The 21,340-nt window shown below is 39.8% G+C and overlaps 3 protein-coding genes across 3 annotated transcripts; 2 read left to right on the top strand and 1 right to left on the bottom strand.

Annotated features, from left to right (window-relative positions):
- Positions 1 to 311: 311 nt before the first annotated feature.
- Positions 312 to 3,101, bottom strand: med21 (mediator complex subunit 21). Its single transcript, XM_063906043.1, has 4 exons — positions 2,971 to 3,101; positions 2,482 to 2,596; positions 1,943 to 2,043; positions 312 to 907 (listed from the first exon to the last, which is right to left on the bottom strand). The coding sequence occupies exons 1-4, from the start codon at positions 3,010 to 3,012 to the stop codon at positions 728 to 730; spliced, it is 438 nt and encodes a 145-aa protein (XP_063762113.1). The 5' UTR covers positions 3,013 to 3,101; the 3' UTR covers positions 312 to 727.
- fgfr1op2 (FGFR1 oncogene partner 2) lies at positions 3,075 to 6,530 on the top strand. The gene is made up of 6 exons (XM_063906042.1): positions 3,075 to 3,347; positions 4,128 to 4,264; positions 4,486 to 4,603; positions 4,786 to 4,928; positions 5,128 to 5,241; positions 6,065 to 6,530. The coding sequence occupies exons 1-6, from the start codon at positions 3,323 to 3,325 to the stop codon at positions 6,200 to 6,202; spliced, it is 675 nt and encodes a 224-aa protein (XP_063762112.1). The 5' UTR covers positions 3,075 to 3,322; the 3' UTR covers positions 6,203 to 6,530.
- A 682-nt stretch (positions 6,531 to 7,212) lies between these two features.
- tm7sf3 (transmembrane 7 superfamily member 3) lies at positions 7,213 to 19,649 on the top strand. The gene is given in 13 exon segments (XM_063905821.1): positions 7,213 to 7,478; positions 9,194 to 9,348; positions 13,179 to 13,329; positions 13,781 to 13,901; positions 15,273 to 15,444; positions 15,536 to 15,713; positions 16,205 to 16,291; positions 17,231 to 17,311; positions 17,398 to 17,550; positions 17,827 to 17,927; positions 18,290 to 18,383; positions 18,386 to 18,451; positions 18,544 to 19,649. Coding segments are annotated over 13 exon segments (1,725 nt in total). The 5' UTR covers positions 7,213 to 7,366; the 3' UTR covers positions 18,798 to 19,649.
- The last annotated feature ends 1,691 nt before the right edge of the window (positions 19,650 to 21,340 follow it).

Genomic DNA, 21,340 nt, shown 5'->3' with positions numbered 1-21,340 from the left:
TGTGGAAAGGTTCTAACAGTGCAGCACGAGCAAGTTAAAGCTCAAACGTGTGGTGCTATTACACAAAAGGTACAAAATTACATACCTTCAGCACACCACAGTTTACGATTAAGGACTGACAGGGACTATAAAGCATGAATTTAGATATGAACTATACTTTTGTTTCTTAAATAAAGCTCACTCATGGGCATTAACTGCAATAATCAAAATCGTTTCTATTCTGGAGATGAAAATGCTTATTCTTTTGGTTTTTAAGAACATATGCAACAAAATTCTGGCAAACTAGAAATCTGTCAAATTAAATCTGAAAATGTTTGTCCAAGCTTTATTAAAAAAAACAACACTTCAGATTTACAGTGAGCTTAGAGGATTTGTTAGTTGCAAAGTGTCCAGGTTTTGCAGTATAGATACTCCAAAATAACAATATCATTTCATTCATAAATATCTACACAAAACAGACTTAACCAATGTACAACATAAAAAAACATGACATGGTGACCATTTGGACCATACACAAGTATCTTGGCATCAGCAGTAATGTCCATATATGTAAACACTTTTTCAACATGTGTTTGCCTTGAGACTGGGGGCTGCTGTGGGACAATATCATCTCAAATAAGCACCGAAATTACCTTTACAGGCACATTCAGCATATTTTGGAGGTTTTTTTTAAAGGTTTGCAGGTGAGGGTAAAAATACTGATAATTGTCCAGTTGAACTGTTCGGGTCAGGATTCGGCCGGGGAGGGCTGGTGGGGTGCTCCGTTGCGGGTGCGGAGCTGAGACTGGGCGATATCAGCCAGGGCGCTCTGGATCTTCTCCAGCAGCATGTCACCGCGGTACACTACCTCCTCCAGACGGGCAGCTGCATCATGGTTCTCTTCCTCCAGCTGCCGCAGACTGGCCGCCTGATAGAGGGCACATTCAGTACAACTGTAATGAAACTTGCACTAGCCATGTGCAAAATATTACCAGGCACCACCTGTGTATACTTTAAGAGTTATAGTTTTCAGTTCAGTTTATATTGCATAATTTTGACATTTATGTTGTTATTACCTTCTACTTTTAGTTTCCTTGTGTTTTTTTTTTAATTCATGGGGGACTTGGCTGCATTTTTTAAAAATACCTAAGGAGTCATTATTACAAAGATTTTGAAAATGTATTGTTGTCGGAGTTTGTTGTTGGAGAATGTTGCATTCAGCTAAATCTTATCTTTTTAGTGATACTAGGAATTAACTTAAACAAAACCCATGTAAACTGATTTGGATTTCACTTGTTGAACCCTCCCACTGGTGTTACTTTGGATGTAGTGTAAAAGATCGGTGCTTAAGAATACTGGAAGTCATCCCCAGCGGAATACTATTTATAATATTGCATAATATAGCCTTCTATTTTCAGGAAGTGGAACAACACAGAAATAGTGGCAACCTTTCTTCTCTATTTCCATTGAGAAGAAAACAAGGCAGGTCATAAAAATAACTCACTCATCCTAGAAAACATATCAAATATTCTTCTGATAAGTTGTTGCATCTGATTTCCAGAGTTATTCCAAGTCACCACAATGGCAATACTGTTTTTTAAGAGTTCTTAAAATGTCTTTAAAGGAGCAAACCTTAATCTATAGTTTATATATCTATTTTGAAAGTTTTGCAATATGTTCATAAGATAAATGTATCAATATACAGAACACAGTAAACGTATTAGCGTGTATGTGCTTATACAAAAGTATACCATAATCCTCCAGAAAAGAGCGGCAGAAAAACAGATTTTAATCATTTGTCTGAAGAGCAGACAGACAGGCATGTGTACAAGCATTCATCTGGCTCCCTCTGCTGACAGGAAGCATGAAATACTAACTGCGTTTTTTTGTATGCGTTTACCATGGAATTTGTAAGTGAAATGCAGGATGTGTGTATCTGAGAGATGTAACTTATTGTACAGACCTGCAGAGCTGCAGTGGACTCCTCACTGGGAAGAGAGTCGATGAGTACATCCACATCTTTGGCTGTTCTGGCGATCAGGGCTGCAAATAGCTGTGCATATTCTGGATGAGGATTAAAAAGAAATGTCATCCTAATGTTGAACAAATTATGTTTCTCTATACTTTAAGCAGGTGATGTAACATTTCCCTGACTAGTTGTAATCAAGGAATTGTTTAATAAAAATAAGTATTTCCTAATAATAGGAAAAAATGTGTTCCATGGTGGCACGTTTTACCTGCCACAGCTAACCTGTATTCGGCAGGGGGTAGTTGCTAATTGAAATCCCTGCCTGTAAATCTTCAGTAAAAGAAAACACTGAAAATATTAGGTGAAGGTAAAGGAGGTAGTAGTATATTATGCATTAGTCCCATCTCCCTGTACCCCATGTATTTTATTATGATAATATTCGATTGGTGCATCAATAACGTAATCATGAACGTGTTGAGAAGGTAGAAATCCTAAAGGAGAAAAGACAGAGATATGTGACATGAAAAATGGACCTTCGGTGGGGTTTGCTGGCTGGTCTTTGTTGATAGCCGTCTGGATGTTATTGAAGGAGGCAGGAGGAGCACACTGCTGCAGGACGCCGATGGCATTGCAAAACTGATCTGCAAGCTGCAGACACAAAAACATCAAGATTGCACATTCATTCAATCATGGAGCTACATTGCTATATATACACACACATGATGCGTAATATTTAGTATATATTCTGCCCCCTTATTAGCTACTAAGTAACAATGAATCTCTTAGTCGGCTTCAATGTTTTTACACTAATTTAGGCTGTGTGCATTAACCTGAAGTTGAACAAGTTGTTGGTTAACGTTACAGGCCTTGGTCGTCAGCTCACATTGATGTAGCGATATTAACGGGTTACACAGAACAGTAGGGCTAGTAGACTCACCAATTACCTTCTTCAGATAATAAAACCATTCAAAATAAAGTGAATACGATTAACTTGTAGTTTAAAACAAGCAAATGTGTCTTACCGAATTGACAGCGTCTTGTAGTTGTGTTAGCCTGTCCGCCATGTTTTCTGTATTTTTACAAATAATATCGCGAGAATGTCCGTGATATAAAAACAAACATCGCGGGATTTGGACGATACTTCGGAAGCTTTATCGTTCAGATAGCTGTAGCCACCTTAACTATCTCGAGACGGAATTTACAACAAACAAGTAAAGTGTTTAAACACGTGGATGTCTGCTGTCAAATCCATGTGTTGATGCTGCATCAGAACCACTCACGTTACATGTAGTTCCTTGATGGGAACTCATGTTATCCTGTAGCTAGTATTAGCTACTAAACATCAACAGGAAGTAACGGATAAGCTAAACTACAATGTCTTGCACTTTGAATTCTCCAGGTAGGAGAAGGTCTTCTTTTATTCATATTGTAACTTTTAAAGGAACTGTCAGTAATGCTAGTCGAGCAGAGTCTACCAGCAAGAGTAACATGTTTGTAAAATGAACCTGGAGTGGATTTTCATTATGAGTGTGGATAGTAAGTCACCTAAGAAGTTAGCTGCCGGTAATATTATGTTACACCTAGCTAGTTAACTCAACCATTCTGTTTGCTACTGCAAATATAAGTATACCGTACTACCACTTACTAAATATAACCCCTTACAAGAAGGATATGTTAGCTTAAGCTAATTAGCTGACAGCAGCTGTCATCCAAGATGTTACGAGAAGTGTAGGTTTAGCATCGAGCTAACTGCTACATGAATGGTGTTATTGGTTAGTTTCTCTGAGGTCATGTGTTTGTACTTTATTCTGGACATTGTTCCATGTAATTCATGTTAGTTGTATTCACTTTAGTGACTAAACGTGGGAATAATCTCACAATCTAAAGGTGTACACGTAGGGAGGTATGAATCTAACCTTGAGATCATTAAGTGATGTAGAAAGCTTTATGAGTCCTTAAGTGTTTTACCTGGTTCAATTTAGTAAGATAAAAGACAAGATGAATTACAGATCAAGATATATTTACATGCAAGAACTTTGAACCAACTCAGTAAAGGCATTAAATGAGACAGGAAAACATTAGCCTTGCTTTTACAACCCAATTATAGATCACAAACATGCAGTGTTGGCAAGGTGAATAGTTAAATCTTCACATTTATAATGACTTTTTTTTTTCTCAGGCATGAACTGTACCTTAGAGAAGGTTCTGTCAGATGCCAAATCATTAGTGGAGAGGCTTCGTAACCACGACAACGCTGCAGAGATGTTAATCGAACAGACAACATCGCTCAACAAGCGAGTGGAGGCCATGCAACAGGTATGGTGTCGCTGAATGTATACATTCTTAAATATGATTCAACAAAAAAAAAAACACTTGAAAAAAACTGTAAACATTAAAATACTGATGTATAAAACAGTGGCAAATCACTTTGACGACAGTTTCTAAAGTTTTAATTTCAAAAGCCTCACCATTTTTTGGAACATTTTTAGGCTGAAAACATACAGTTGTTTAATAAGAGTGGGTTTTTTTGTTCGCAGTACCAGGAGGAGATCGACTCGTTGAACCAAGTGGCCCGACATCGTCCTCGTTCTAGTCTAGTCCTGGGAATCCAACAGGAAAACCGCCAGATCAGAGATCTCCAGCAGGAAAACAAAGGTACGCAGTTCATTTGTAATACTGCTTTTGGGACGGCTCCTTTGTGATCGGTTTTGAGGAACACAAAATTAATGGAGTATGCATTTTCTTATTCCATCTTGCAATTTTTGGAGTAGATGAAGATTACAGATTTTCCTGCAGTGTGTGCTCTTACAACCAACCCATGTTCACTCTTCCCTCAGAGCTACGGACGTCGTTAGAGGAACACCAGTCTGCGCTAGAGCTCATCATGACCAAATACAGGGAGCAGGTGTTCAGGCTCCTCATGGCTAGCAAGAGGGACGACCCGGCCATCGTGACACAGCTGAAGGAGCAGCACACTACGGTCAGGGGGGCCCACTTGTTCTTTGAAGTGCCTGCTCATTTGGGGAATATTACATAATACACATGACACCTTTTTCTCGGACTTAAAACTATGATAATAGTTTATTTCTAGCATATTGAAACTGCATTCTTCTTAAAGCGCATGCACATGTTCCAGTGATAAAACCAGTGTTTCTAAAAAAAAATGTGTATTGTTGTAGGAAATGCAGGCACACATAGACAAGATCAATGAGATGGCCTCTGTGATGAGGAAGGCAATAGAGGTGGACGAAGGGCGAATATGTGAAGACGAGGAAAGGATTAAACAGCTTGAGGTAAGAAAATATTTCCCTCCCTACTTCTACATGCACTTCCAACTGTTGTCCACAAGCACTTTACACAAAAGTTGAGAAAAATTCTAAGCACTTTGATAGACACATGTTTGTTCTGGCTAATTAACATGACACATGACATTTGAGAAAAATCTAGTCTATTCAGAGTAACACAATACACAATGCTAAGTAGGTAGTAGTGAAAGAACTATGGCCAAAATCATCAACAGACAGCACTGGTTAAAATGAAAGAATCCCCCTCACTCTGGATATACATAAAATCTTGTGGCAGTTAAATCCCTGCATATTCTAAGAACCCCTTCCACGATGTTACGTTGTGAATTTGAAAGCAACAGAAGCATTGACTGTGGATACTCAAAAATCCTGTATCTCATTCTATACCTAAATGTTTCATTCAGTTTAATAAGCCCGTTGTGGACGCAGACTGTGACCCTGATGGTTATGTAATTGCACAAATTGGCAATAGCCTCAAGCACGTTTATGCATGGAGCCATGCGTTAATGCATTTACTCACAAAACCCCTCAAACACTTGAATTTCTTGCCAAATTTCCAGCTTCCTAAGGGCAAAACTGGCAGGCGAAGGATGGGGTTTTTTCGAGTGAGCTACAGAGAATTAGAAGTAGTTTTGGATATGTTTAGGACTGATGGTATATGTGGTGATATGATTGATTTGGAGCCCCGAACGTGATTTCAGACCCTGTTCCTGATGCCGCACTAAATGAAAAGCAAGCTACACATCACTAGTTATAGGCAGTACAAGTGTTTATTGTGTCCCATCTGAATGTATGGCTTTGTTTTTGTTAGCTGGAGAACAGTGGACTGCGAGAGCTGCTGGGAATCAGTCGAGAGGCTTTCCTGGTTCTGAAGAGAGAAGACGTATCAGAGAGCACGTCACTGTCGCCGCTGCTGACCAGCGCTGATATCAGCATGAGAAAGAGTTAGAGAGCCCACGGTGACCCCCCCCCCCCCCCCCCCTTGCTGCTGCCTCATACGAACACACACATACCACTTCATCTTTCCCTATACAGATAGTCAGTCAGAAGATCTTATCCCTTCTCCTGGAGCCTTCACAGTGTGATGCTGCAGAGCTGCATCTTCGTCTGGTGACTCAGACACATGTAGTGTGAACACATCATCCTCGTTTTTTGTTGGTACTTTTGTTTTGTTTGCTAATTTTGCCAGCATGCATGAGTCGGTAATGTCTGAAATATTTTAATGCGTGAATGGGTAAAAGAAGGGCTTGAGTTCAAATAAATCTGTCAACATGAAATTGTCTCCACTGATATTGATTTCAGTTTACTTTCAAATGAAAAAAAACCCATGTTTTTGGTACTGTGTGGTCGCTTGTGCAGGGACTCAACTTCTGACTTTTGACCTTCTTGTTGTAACATGATTTCATCAGCAGCTTAAAAGGAGAAATACGAACATTATCCAACAACAGGATCTGCTGTAACATCCACCTCCTGCTTTTGTGGCAGACCTACAACATGCCAGTAGAGTTTAGTTCAGTGGTTGTACAATATTCCTGTAACCGGAACAATTTGAAATTTAAAACTTTTCAGAAAAACTTTTCAAAAACTCCAACCAGTTACAGCCTTACACAACATATCATTTTCTGAAATTTCAGTTGTGCAGAATAAATACTGTTATTACTTGCAGAACATTCTGATGCAGACACGTATGCACTTTTACTCAAGAGCTACATTTTTAATACAGGACTGTTACTTCAAAGTGTATTTATATAGTCCAGTACCACACATTTAAAAAAGGTTTACACAGAATATTGTAAGTGAAACATCTGAGTACTTTGCGCACCAATGGGCTTTTTATAAATTAAATCACATTTGTCTGTGTGTCACCGACCCCGCTTAAATCCGCACGGAGCAAATAAGGTGTGGAGAGGGAGGGGAGCTATCGCGGGACCAACAGCGAGATTCTCGCGGAAGTCTAGTGCAGCTGTCAGAGCGGCGGTGGCAGAGGGAGAAGACAAACGGTCGACTCGGTAAACCTCTGTACTGGCTCTCTCTCTGTGAAGCATGTCGCCTCTGCAGGGATTTCTTCTACCCAAACACAGGAAACTGAGATGTTACCCATGGTTTTACTGAGATGCAGATAAAAAAAAAGCTTTGTTTGAAGCAGAGGAAAATGTCTCTTTGGATTTGGTGCCCGCTGCTGCTGCTGGTGCTGCTGCTCTGCGAAGTTCAAGCTCAGATGGAGAGTGAGTTACAGTCATTTGCACTGCTTTCGTTTTTTAGCAGAATTGTTGTCTTTCCAATGTTCTACAACCAAGTGGCTATTCACATAAACATGGTACTTCTGCGATTCATTTCTCTCTGTACGTAAATCACTGAAGCGTCACCCTGCTCAACTTGTTATTGTTGTGTAGCTTAAGCTATATTATCTAGCAGCTAAATCCCATATCTCACAAACAAACTCTGGTTAAAATGTTTTTTTAAGTCCAGTCCATATTTCTCAGACCTCATATAGTCAGTTTCATTCTGTTTTTTGAGTAAACAAGTTTATTTAACAGGAGGTGTATTCGTGTCTGAAGATGCGGTGGGCTGATTATACAGTTATTCTAACTATAAATGTTAATATTCAACATAATATCATGGTTTTTAATTCATATTTCACTACTGTTTTAAAGTGTAACAACAGTCGGTTCAGATCTGGTAAAAGTTAAATAGAAAAATCAAAGTCCAGCGAACACTGTTGAACCGTTCAGACCTTTGAATCCAAACAAATGTTGTAGAATTAAGTATTAAAACCAAGTGAATTTATAGTATTTACTCTGAGTTAAGTAATCACTTTGATAGATGACCGAAGTATGCCAGCAGCAGCAAGTTGAGATGAAGTAACAAACACACTTGTTGGTGAAAGACTTTAGAGTTCACAGCTTTCACCCTGAAGTAACCACTGATTTATGCCAGGGTTAAAATGTTAACATTGTATAATTATTCAGAGTTTCTGCTCCTAATTTTCATGTTTCAGCTGTGTTTTTGCAGTCAACATCACACAGTAGCTGGATAGTGGATATATGTAATATATTTCTTACTTTTATTTACAGTACAATAATGTTTTTACCACTCAATATCCTCTTTTGGTTTCTGCCAAAGTCAAGACCTCACATTTTTCCTCTTGCTCACATGTCAGAAAAATCAGGAGCGTGCCCTGCAAATGCTCAGAGATGAGAAGGCTGCAGCTAATCGGCAGAGCTCTGAGGCTCTTACCTGACATTCCTCCTCTCCGTATGAAACATAGCAGCAATTATACTCGTACAATAACAGCATACAAAGGATTGCACTTATTACAGGGTAATAATATGCAGCTTTGTGCAGAACTCTTCATAAAGCACGAGTAATGTGTAAATCTTTTAGAAGTTCAACGGAAAAACTAGTTTTGAGCTATTTCCAAAGAAAAACACAAGTCATGCAAGGGCTGTGCATGTTGCAAATTAAAAAAACAAGCATTTAAAAGCAGCTATCAGCAAACACTTTCTCTGACTTTGATGCCCAGTCCAATCAATTTAAGAGAAATGTGAAGCAGATAAAAACTGTGGAAAGTTCAGTATGGCAGTGGAGTGTTCAGATAGGACCAAATGATTGCTGTGGGAAAATATCTCTCTGACTTCTGATAAGATGCTTTAGAGAACTGTGATGTTTTCTAGCAATCGATCTTTAAGAATAGTGTTGTCAGTTTAAAAGTTACTGTAAATCTCCTTCCTATAAATGAGTTTTTAATGCGTTCTCTGATCTCATTGGTAGATTGTTGTTGTGATCATTCAAACAAATCATGTTGTTCCACAGCAAATTCATTTAATAGTTGATTATTTATTAATGTTTGATTTATTGGGGAGTGATTCATAAGCGGCACACAGCATTCATCAGATGACATAACATCATGTGATTGACCAGTCCATCTTCTCTGCTGCAGACCGTGTGATCTTCCTGCCAGGAACCTTCCAGAACGTGAGCGTCTCCCAGAACGAGACGGTGCAGGCCGTGGTGTCCAGGATCCCCGCGGAGGTGGCCTTCATCACTCTGCAGTTCCACACGCAGCACCGCAACGTAACACTCTCCTACACCAGGGTGAGAAAGTGCTCACAGACATTTCCCCACGTTTATCTGGTCAGGACACAATGCTGAGAACAATATCATGAACTCACTGTTGAGACGATGCAACAGAAAGTATCTCTCCTATGATATAATTAGTGAAAAAGCTGAATATAGTCATGAAATACTGATAACAGAAAAACTGGTCTTTTATCTGGTGCTTGCTCTAGTGCACCGGTTCAAGCAAAGTCTTTACACGCTGCATCCCAAATTCCAAGACTTGAGTCCAAAAGCCAAACATATTCTGTTGAATTTAATGTAAAACTGAGAAAAGCAGGACATCTCCACATTTGAGAGCCTGAAAACTGCATTTTTGGCATTAAAAATCACTATAAATATTATCTAATAGTTGCCGATTGTCTTTTCTGTCGGATTAGTAAAATCAAATCATGTTCATATATTGAAAACATGTAAAAGACTGCTACAGAAGAACGTAAAGTGAAGCTGGTCAGCTTTGGACTAAAGCTGTTAGAAATTTCCAATCTCATTACACATCTTCTACTTTCCTCGTGAATATATTTGGTATTATTTGTAATACAATTTATGTTTAGGCTTTTTTTTTTGTATTTGGCCAATTAATGAAATGCTATTCTACTGCAAGACACATACACTTGTTTTAAGCTTTCTTAAACTGAAGTTGACGGATAAAGTTTTGTTGAAATATGAGGCGATTCATGGTTCATGTGTTATTATTAGCCAAGCATTTATCACAGCTGTTATTCCTGGGAGCTCTGATGGATTGCTCCATGTTCTTCATGGTACAGAGCGTGTAGCGAGCATGACACGGCTCTGAAACCGCCTCCTGAGGATGTAAGCACGATGAAAGCTCAGTGATGTTAAGACGTGCACATTTCTGTTGAATCAGCAAATCAAATGCCCATTTTTTTTGAGTTATTCGTGACTCAAGTGACTCTATCAGAAGCAGCAGTAACCAATGATCTAAACTGTGGAATTAAGTGTTTACTCACTCTTACTGTATGAGCAGGGAGGGAGCTCCAGCCCTGATTAATGAATGAGGCTTTGTGAGCAAAGTCGTCTGGCCTACCGGGAGAGGGGCAGTCAGCTGACGTACAGTCCACCGGTCATGAGTGGCAGACAGGCCGGCCTGAGAGGAAAAACGTCCTGGCGTCAGTCCCAGAAGTCTCAGGGGACTTTGAATCCACGCTGCTGATGGAAACAGAAGAAAACAAGAGAGGGTGGAAAACAAATCACTGTGGAAGGAAAAAACGGTCAAAATTTGCAAGAGGTGACCATAAAACAACAACATCTGCAATGGAAATAAACACAGTGAAAGAGTAGAGAGTGTTTAATGACACTCTGAGTTGTTATCAATCAATCATTTCCTTTTCCCCTTTGTTGCTATCTCTATTACTCTCTGCAACTGGTCAACCACAAGATCCTTTTTTTAGGGTTGTTGTTATTTGTCAGCAACTATGGTTATTGCTGTCCATTTCTCTTTCTGCAGATTACTAAATAGATTAACTCCAGTGCTGTACTTAAGTATGATTTTGTGGTTCTTGTTCTTTCTATTTTATGCTACTTTATACTTCTACTCCACTACACTTTGGAAGGCTATATTGCACTTTTTACTCCACTGTGTTTAGTTGACAAATTTAGTTACTAGTTACTTTACTGATTAGGATTATAAACTGATACAAAATATGAATAAATGAATACATACACTATGGTATATAACTATATGTTAAGATATGTTGCAGTAGTAGTGTAATTAAATTAGCTCCACACAACATTATGGCGGTGGTGGTGACGTCTGTAGGGACCTGTCTTGGGAAACGGAAGGTCACCGGTTCAAGTTGCTGACCTCAATACCAGTTGCTGAACATTACACATATCTATAATTCTGTCAAGGCTGGAGAGCAGATTACGTAGGACACAAATGCAGAAGACATTTTTTTTATATCAAAGTCCTTTATTAAAGTCCCCGAATTCACAGAGCTGGGCCAGGCAAAACCAGACCAAAAAAACAAACATAAAGTCTCTCAGAAAACAAACGTCCAACATCAAGACTCTGACAACAACTGAGAGAAAAACCTCGGTCATAACAAATTCAATGTCAACTTCAAGATTTTTTCTTTTTTTAAGCTGCTTTACATGCACACTCAAATCAATCCTCAAAAAACGTCACACACACACACACACACACACACACACACACACACACACACACACACACACACACACACACACACACACACACACACACACACACACACACACATCATTGGGCGTACGTGTGACGTTAGACAGCCAACCAGCAGAATTAACATATCTCAGTAAAGCATGGTTATTGGCCCCCTGACACTGATGAGATTAACTCATTAGCTTTTTAAATTTGCTATTAAAGCATTTTTCACTACTTGAAGCAATTTATTTTTTCCCTTGACGTTTGGTACAGAGCCCAGCCTATGATTATATTTGCTCTACCTCAGTGGGGATTTAGAGAAATTACGTTAAAAACAGCAAAGAAAGCATTATCTCTACTTACTCCAGCTCTGACTGTCAACAATGTCACGACGTGTGTGTCATACAATGGAGTTATTGTCTGAGCAGCTGGAGTGGAAGTTCGGCACACACAGCCCTTCAGTGTCACACAGTAAATCAGCTTATGCTGACAGAATAATATGTGAAGAGCAATTTTGTTGCCCTCTGCTATCTGGCACTATATCATCATTTTGTGCTTAATGAGTTATTTCAAACATTTCTGGTAAACAATATATTTCAATACAGAAGTGGAGCTTTTGCACCATTCAGATCCATTGGTTGAAAAATGGCAGTTTCAGTCGACTAAGAGACCTCAACACGCTTTCATAGGTTAGAAAAGTTGCTGTCATTAGTTACACAATCTCATGGAACAGGCGCACAACTCTGACACCACTTGCAATACACTGTAATGCTTATGAAGATGAAGAAGATAATACATCAGATTTCTGTAGTGCTTTACAGAGTTTCCAAAACGCCTCGCGTAATGTAAAAAACAAACAAAAAATGACTCAAAAAGAGTGTCAACAATGAGCTCTGAGACGATTAGGAAGTGGGACAGGCTGGGATAATCACACATGTCATGTATCTTGTTGAACGTCACTTCACTGTCTGTGAACCTACGGACTTATTTGAACTTCCTCCCGGCTCCGCATGTGAAAACAATGACTGACTTGCATTAGTTCATCAGCATGATTTTTAGATTTCCTCAGTCACAAGCATTTAGTTGACTTTTTGTTTTCCACCGTCTCACAGCATTAATTATAGAATCAGTCCGTCACAATGTTAGCTGAGTGTAGAATGCTGGCTGTTTGGACTTTGTTGAGGAGGTTTTTGAGTAAAATGTCATGGGAACAATATGATTAAAGGGTGTCATGAAATACTCAGGATGGATTATAGCATTGTTTAGCGATCCGTTTATTTTATCTGGGATACAATAATTAGGTCAGAATGTGATCGTTTCTGACAAAATATCTGAAGTCCAATCAACCTCAGCTGTGCTTTAATGTAAGGGCTAAATGCTACATGCTAAGCTAAGATGGTGAGCATGGTAAACAGTTTAGTAAAGAGAAGATAAATAAGAGAAGATATACTTTATTATTGGGAAATGTTTTCATTGCAGCATCATGTAAAACAAAGTATTGCCCATAATTAGAAAAAAAAACCCAGTAGCAGTTAGCCTTGTCACTGTGACAATGTTGCCATGCTAGTGTTAGCATTTAGCGAGCTTCGCTGAACTGCTAGCATTTGTTTTGTTTGCTCCGTGTTTATTTTGACCCCACTGTTGATTTGACCTTTTTCCCCAGATACCGGACCTGGGTCCCTCTCTGACAGCAGTGGACTCGGGGCTCCTGTCGACTCTCCTGCCGGGACAAGTGGCCCTCTCCTTGTTCCTGTCTTCACCTGATGGAGACACTGTGGCGGGCACCGGGGTCATCCTGCCGTACTCCGGCTCTGGTACTACTGAAACACTATATGAGATAAATAAGCCATTAAAGGAAATGTCAGTGTGCTTCTCTTATGATTAAAAACTAGTAAATAAATCTTAGAAAATCATAAAAAACGGCAGCCTTTGGTGCATACAATATGCAATACCATTTTATGAGCAGAACTGAAAACACAGACAAAGTAATAAAAAAGTAAAGAAGAAACTAATAAAGAAAACTGGGGTAAATATACCTAAATCCAATTTGCCTCCACTACAGAATCCCTGTTCTGATTAGGTCTTGAGAATATGCAGACTGGCTAAACTTTGTGTTGTGGGGGATTTTGTGTAAGGAATGGCATCGATTTAGCCTGGTTTCTCATGTGCCTGACCTGGCAGAGTGCCACTAAAAGAAGTGTTTTGGTCTTCTGTTGACCTGACATGCCCGATAAAGCCTTCAATATTGAATCTGTTCTGCTTCAGATCCGGTACCTGGAGCCTGTAACACGGAATTCAACCTGGACATTGACCCAAACGTCTACATCCACTATAACCTCTACCAGACCGAGATACGCTTTGCACCAGCCAACTTAGGATACGGGAGGTAACCCACTCCTTTTTCTCAACTTCCTTTTCAGCCTGCAGCAACATCTTCAAAGACCTACCCACAGTTTATCTACTGAAGATCTCGTGCTGTCTCTCTGTCACACACACAGCTTCCCATCCTCCACTTCAGCTACCAGTTCTGGAGAATGTCTGTCTGTATTTTGTACCAACAGCAGATAATCAGAGGAATTGTTGCTTCATTTCCTGTTGCAGCTCTTATTGGAAAATCCTCTCAGTGTATCATTAAAGCTTTCTGCTGTTCTTTATCTCAGCTGGTCTTGTGGTTTGGTAGAGAATGACCGGAAAATAACTGCATAAAATGGGACAAAGGTAGTTTTCATTTGTTTGGAATGGCTTTGCTGACTTCAGTTTAAGCTGGACTTGTTTGATGTGTTTGACTGGTGTCATGTGTTATGATATCAGGCGAGGAGTCCACATGATCAACATCTCAAGCATATAATAATCACATCACCAACCATTTTTTAAAACTCTTATTTAACCAGGAATAAAACACATATTGAGAAGTTAAAAAAGATTTATGTTCGAAGCAGGCACACGGTACACCCACACGGCTGACACATTTGTATTTCACACATTGGGACGCCGACTTACCAAGCAAACAATATATTACACAAGTACACTAGGAAGTGAAGTTTCAGTTTCAGTGTGCCCCCGCTTGTTTTTCACACGACATCCCTGCCTTAAGCGTGCTAGTTAAACCACATTTTAACATGAATAGCATTGACTTAATTCATGAAAGAGAAACTTTTTTATTAAAGCTAAGAATATTGTGAGTTTTCAGAAATATTTTCTTCTCACAGAGTTAAGAGGCTTTCCCTTTATATCATATTTAAAGAGGCCCTGTATTACTTTTTTGGGGTATTCTCTTTCCTGCAGTGTGTTATATCGTTTTTGTGTGCATGTAAATGGTCTGCAAAGGGTTAAATCCCTGAGTCTCCATGGAAAGCCTCCTTTCTTTACTTTCTAAACATAATGACATCACTTTGTAACACTCATGCTTATTTTGGCTAGCACTCCAACACATTGTACTTGGTAGGCTAAGGGGCTATGCATCTCTAAGCGGTCGACAAACCGCAACAGAGCCACCCAGCTAACCAATCAGAGCAGACTGGACTCTATTTTCAGACAGAGGATGAAAAGAGGTGCTGCAGCACAGGCAGTGTGAGAATAATAAAGAGCTTTTTGAACATTAAAGTGTGTAAACATGTCACAATAAAGGCACAAAATACAATTATGAACCTAAAAAAGGTTTATAATATGTCCTCTTTAATCAGTCTAAGGAAGACCCTTTAGAAAACCTTAAGCATACAGGAATCAGATTTGTTATGACAGTGCTTTTTTCCGTCAGGGGGGAAACTCCTACCCCCTGTGACATTTCCACAGAAGCCACCACACGCTGGCGGCTTCAGTATGACATCTACCAGTACTTCCTGCCTGAGAACGACCTGTCAGAGCGCAGCCTGTTCACCGGCATCCAGGCCGTGGCCGACAGTCAGGGCATGATGGAGAACGGCAGACTGGTAGGGCGTCAAGAACACCATCAGTGGTTCTGTTCAATATTTACCCGCTCAAGAATAACGATAATAAGGAGCATCCCGTGTCTTTCTGCAGGTCATGACACTTTTATCATCAGATATGAGCATGGCGGCGTTCACCTCCATCCCCGGTCAGGGCGTCGTCTACTCCGTGGTGGTCAGAGACCCTCTGCTGAACACCTCCGCCTCCTACGTCCCCGCACACACCTACGCCTGCAGCTTTGTTTCCACTCTGGACGGCTGTCAGACACTCGGTGAGCTCACGTACTGCTCTATTATTCCATTGCATTTACAAAATATATCGTGAAAATCCTCAAATCAGGTCAATATATTCTACATTGTTTTTACATGGGGAACAAGCGCAAATTGCATCCATCAATATGAATTCCCGTATTTTTAAATCATGGGATCTGTCAGTCTAAATAACACTATGCATGAAACATTGAATATTATATCATGAAAATCAGGTTAATTTATTCTTTAAAAGACTTTCAAAAAGAAATAATCTTGTGGTACACAAACTGCATCTAACAAGTTTATTTTCTGTATTTCTGAGTCATGGGACCCTTACTTACGAAACTAAACAATCATTTGAAACCAAATACTGATCTGGAAATGATTTGACCGCCTATTACCTAGGATCATGAGTGTGTTTATAGCAGAAATAGCCTTAGAACGCTGTTATTGATAAATAAGAATCAGCATTGAACATTTAATGATTTTATATTATCATTTTATTTTACAGGGAAAATTTCAACAAAGGTTTTCTTCACCATTGCTGGCATGGCCGGCCTGTTCGTCTGCTTCTTTGGGCATCGATTCTTCAAGTGTGGTGAGTTGTTTGACGTCCCGTTATTTGATTCACTTCTGTGTAATCTCAATAAACATATTATATTTTTAAGCATAGCATTAATATTCAGGAGACAAGAAGTTCCCCTCTTACTCACACAAAGTGAATTTAAATCTGGGTATTTTTGCTGAACTCGGTCTGTGTAGTATCTCGTTTATCCAACAAACATGGAGGAATGTATAAATGATGTTTATCAGGTCATTTATAAGCCTGAAATAGCACGTTCTCTAGGCTTAAGATTTATTTCCCTCCTATTTTCGGCTCTTTCAGTTGACTTTAGGGTGAACGGAATAGATTAGTAGGATCAGAGGTTATGTTTGCAAGTCTTAAACTTCCTCGTAGAGACATAAAAACGACTCTGGTGCAGTTCTGACACTATTGAAGGTAGGTATCTGTTTCCTCTTATCTCCTGTCATGGTGTCAGATCCCCTTTGAGCATGCAGCAGCATTGTCTGCCAGAAATTGTAATAAACTGACTTTTTTATCCAGATTGAAGCAACATTTTCACCATAAATCTTGTTTTTTTTAAACTCTTATATCTTAATCTGGTGTTGGATTTTAGCGTGCAGGGAGAGACACTGATCCTCAAAGTTAAACTCTTTATTCAATGTTTTTACCACTTTTGAACTAAAGATGTCACTATTGTTAGGATTGAGAGACCCCTAGAGGCTGAACAATGTTTTGCCAGTGTTAGAATAAAAAAGAGAAACGGGACTGGCCTGCCTCTCATGTGATGCAGAAACGTATTTGTTCCAAACTGAACTGTGAACTCCCGCTGCTAGCGGCTGTAGACCTGGAGGAGACGATGGTATATGATATGATGCAGCAGCTTGTGAATACACATCATGTCTGCACTGCTTCCTCAGCTTGTGTTACAATCTCCTGCATGTTTTTACTCTGTCCCTCTTCCCTGTCATGCAGAGTTGTTTTGCATGGGATTCAGCTTTGCGACGTTCTTTTTCTTCGTGTTGGTCACGAGGACGACAGGACTGGACTACGACAGTGAGTTTATTTCTCCACTTCGATCAATTTCAAGGCTCTCTTTCTTAGATGAAACGTCACAAAATGTGAACTTCCTCTGTGCACAGTGTGTCTCGCCGTGTCAGCGGTTATTGGCGTGGTGGGGGGGGTCCTGCTGGTGATGAGCTGGTGGCGTTTCGGTTCAGTCATGGCCTGCATCGTAGTGGTGGGAATGATGCTCGGCTTCCTCATCGCCTCCACCGTCCTCTTCACTCCCATCGGTAGGTCAGATGCTCCTCAAACTAAGCAACATTTTAAAAATAATATAAGTGGCTCTAACACACACACAGGAACACACACAGGAACACACACACATTCCAAATCTCTATAACAGTCTCATTAAAAAGACAACATTTTTAAATATAATAAATGTAATCCCTCAACCCATATTTGTTGGTGTTTACCTCTTAAACAGCCTTAAAGTTCCTCAAGGTTCTCAATAACTAACATAAATGTTAAATATAAAATATATATAGTGTATTTGTGTGTTTTCTCAGGTGACCTGGATGTGTTCAGGAACTCAGACGCAGTTTTCTGGGTGACGTTCTGCTGCATCATGTTCATCGTCCCGCTCTTCTTCGTGCGTTGGCCCAGAGAGGTGACACATTTAAAACTTTACCACAGCATGTGTGGGATATACGCTCTTTACCCTGGCATCAACTATTGGTAGTTCTAAGAATGACTTGGTGTTGGGTAAAGTAATAAAATATAATAATCATGATAATGCAAACTTTAGTGTGAATAAAAGAGAAAATTATTTTGAAATTGGATTAAACTTCAAAACAAATAAATACCAGGAAACAGATTTATTATTAATCTAATACATGTCAGTATGTCTATGTTTTGTGTTTGAACGTTTATAACTGAGTCACTGTGAAATAAAAAATGCAGACCAAAACAAGAGCGCTCAAGATTTTGAAATCAAATTACTTAATTACTTTATTCTCTTTCTGTTGCTAGGGTAACATCATCACATGTGGTGCAGTCGGGGCGTACGCTGTAGTTCTGGCTGTCAACGCTTACATCTACACCAGCCTGTCCTACATCAGCCTGAACATCTCAAACGCTTCCTCAACAACAACTTCAGCGCCGTCTTCACCGACGTGCCCTTCCAAGCCATCGGCAAGTTCTCAGTAAAAATGTCAGATTTGATCAAGTATTTACACTCAAATGTTTGCTGTCTTTAACGCTGTCTCTTCTTCTCCTTCTATCAGACTACATCATGATCACGGTGTGGGTGGGGCTGGGCGTCTGCGGCGTGGTGCTGCAGCTGTACCGCGAGCGCTCGCGCCCCTTCTTCCCTCCAAGCCCATACCTCATGTGGCTGCAGGAACGAGAGCGCCGCAAGACCAACGTCCTGGACCCGAGCCACCACGCCCCCCCACTGCCCAACCGCCTCCTGGCCCGGGCGCGGCAGCTCACCAAGAGGATGGAGTCGGTGGGAGAACACACGCCTCTCCTCCTGTGAACCATCACCGTCTAAAACACACACATTTCCTGGGATGCATTTTTTATATCCTGATTATCTGGAAGAGTATTGTCCCAGATCAGAAAGAAGACTGACACCAAGAGGGATGCTACCACTGACAATCTTCAGGTTTCATTTTTAATATCTAGACACTGTGACTCTTTGTCCTTGATGCCACTTTTATTTAACACTTAAAGGACATTTTAACAATCACTGAAACTGATAAAGAAGGACTAAAGAATTTCTCACTGATTGTCTGTAGCTGTCCATGCTTCATGGTGTCTGCTGCTTCTTGCACTTAAGTAAAAACTACTAACAAAGCGAGGCCTTTAATCTGAGGACAGTTGTCTGCTTCATTTGGCATTTGTATATTTTGTTGCATTTAAGACTTCATGTTGTTGTAGTTTGGTTTTAAAATACACTCAGGCCTTTAACTAAGAGAAATGTGTACCTTCTGGTTGATTAAGAAAAAAATATTATATTTATTGATGGTTCCATACAGAAGCAACAAGAAAAAAAAAGCTGACAAACGTTTTTTATGTACAAACCTTCACGCAGCATGTTTTAGCCTTTCTCTCACATGGATTTTACTGGATTTGTTGTTGTAACATACTGGCTAGTTATCTGTTTGTCTGTTTGTCACCAGCTTCCAGACCTGAAAGCACTGAAACCTTCCAATTGGTCTTTAAGCACGTAAACGCCTGTCAGTGTTTTACAAAGTTACTTTGTAGTCTAGTGACTTTTTTATACAAAATCCAAAGCAATAAGCAGACATGTCTATGAAAATAAGGAATTAGGAATTTGTAATTTAACATGTTTTGATATTTAATAAACGCCTCCAGGTACAATGTATTTGGTCTTGGTGCTGCTATAACGTAAAAACAGCAAAAAAGTGTGTATATGAAAATCTACTTGGGTTTTAACCACAATGACGTCGAACGCATACAATAGTCAGTTCTTGCAGCAGACATGTTGACTGTTATAGTAGGAAAAAAGCACAGCTCCTGAAGCTAATTAGCTAAATAGATTTTAACCATCATTAATTTAATTATTAATAATTGTGCTTTTCCTCCTGTGTCACTTTCTGTACGCTTTCTCGATTTTTCTCAGTTCAACAATCACAGCTGCTAGCATTTAAGCTAATCAGCTCTTTTGTGTAGCTAACATGAATAGCGTTCTATACACACTCCTCCACTGCGCTATCCATGTTGGACTTTTAAGGAAACACTGATTTAAATGATGATGTTTAAAAACTGAATTTGAGCCGTGTGTTTACACTTAAGTGTTATTCCCCCCTCATGTCTTTTAAATCCAACGCAGGCCTGTTGTAGTGCTCGTTTAGCACCAGCAGGGGGCATCAGTTGACCTCCTCGCATTACAGGACATGCACACGTGTTGCTCATTCTGTCAAACCCTAACAAAAATGTAATTTAGAATTACAAATTAAGACAGTTTCTCAAGTCATGTTTTCTGATCGTATTTATCATCTAACATGCAGGATTAGCATTTAATTTAATTCAGATAGCTTCCAATACGTTTTTCAGAATTTTCCCTGATAGATTTGCTATTGAGATTAAAGCTGTCTCTAAAAGTGTAATGTTATTTGGGGCAACAAAAGGATCTTTCTGCTTATGATTAGACATATAATAAAGGCTGGGGGATGTTTGTGTCTAAACATGTTGATATGTCTACTTCCAGATCCTTTTACTCATTAAAAAAAGTTTGGTTTGGAAATGTACACTGCCAGGCCAAAAGAAGGTCACCACCTGGATTTAACTAAGCAAATAGGTAAGAGCCTCCCATTGGATAATTACTGCATGGGTGATTATGTTTCAGCTGGCAACAAGTTATTTAACTGATGCAGTGAGTAACTTCTCATTGGTTAAACAGTCATATCGAAAGACATATCCTGTGGTCGTGGAAAAGATGTTAAACTGTTTCAGAAAGGTCAAATTATTGGCATGCATCAAGCACAGAAAACATCTAAGGAGATTGCTGAAACTACTGAAATCGGGTTAAGAACTGTCCAACGCATTATTAAAAACTGGAAGGACAGTGGGGAACCATCATCTTCGAGGGAGGAATGTGGTCAGTAAAAAATCTTGAATGATCGTGATCGGCGATCACTTAAACGTTTGGTGAAATCAAATCATAGAAAAACAACAGTAGAACTCACGGCTATGGTTAATAGTGAAAGTAAGAGCATTCCCACACGCACAATGCGAAGGGAACTCAAGGGATTGGGACTACACTGCTGTGTAGCTGTAAGAAAACCACTTGTCAGTGAGGCTAATCGGAAAAAACGGCTTCAATTTGCTAGAGAGCATAAAGATTGGACTCTGGAGCAATGGAAGAAGGTTGTGTGGTCTAATGAGTCCGGATTTACCCTGTCCCAGAGTGATGGGCGCATCAGGGTAAGAAGAGAGGCGGCTGAAGTGATGCACCCATCATGCCTAGTGCCTACTGTACAAGCCTGTGGGGGCAGTGCTATGATCTGGGGTTGCTGCAGTTGGTCTGGTCTAGGTTCAGCAACGTGCCCAAAG

The sequence above is a fragment of the Eleginops maclovinus genome, chromosome 17 (genome assembly GCF_036324505.1).
Source record: "Eleginops maclovinus isolate JMC-PN-2008 ecotype Puerto Natales chromosome 17, JC_Emac_rtc_rv5, whole genome shotgun sequence".
NCBI lineage: Eukaryota > Metazoa > Chordata > Actinopteri > Perciformes > Eleginopidae > Eleginops > Eleginops maclovinus.
Note: the sequence above shows the minus strand (reverse complement) of the source record. Positions and strands in the feature narration are given on the sequence as shown.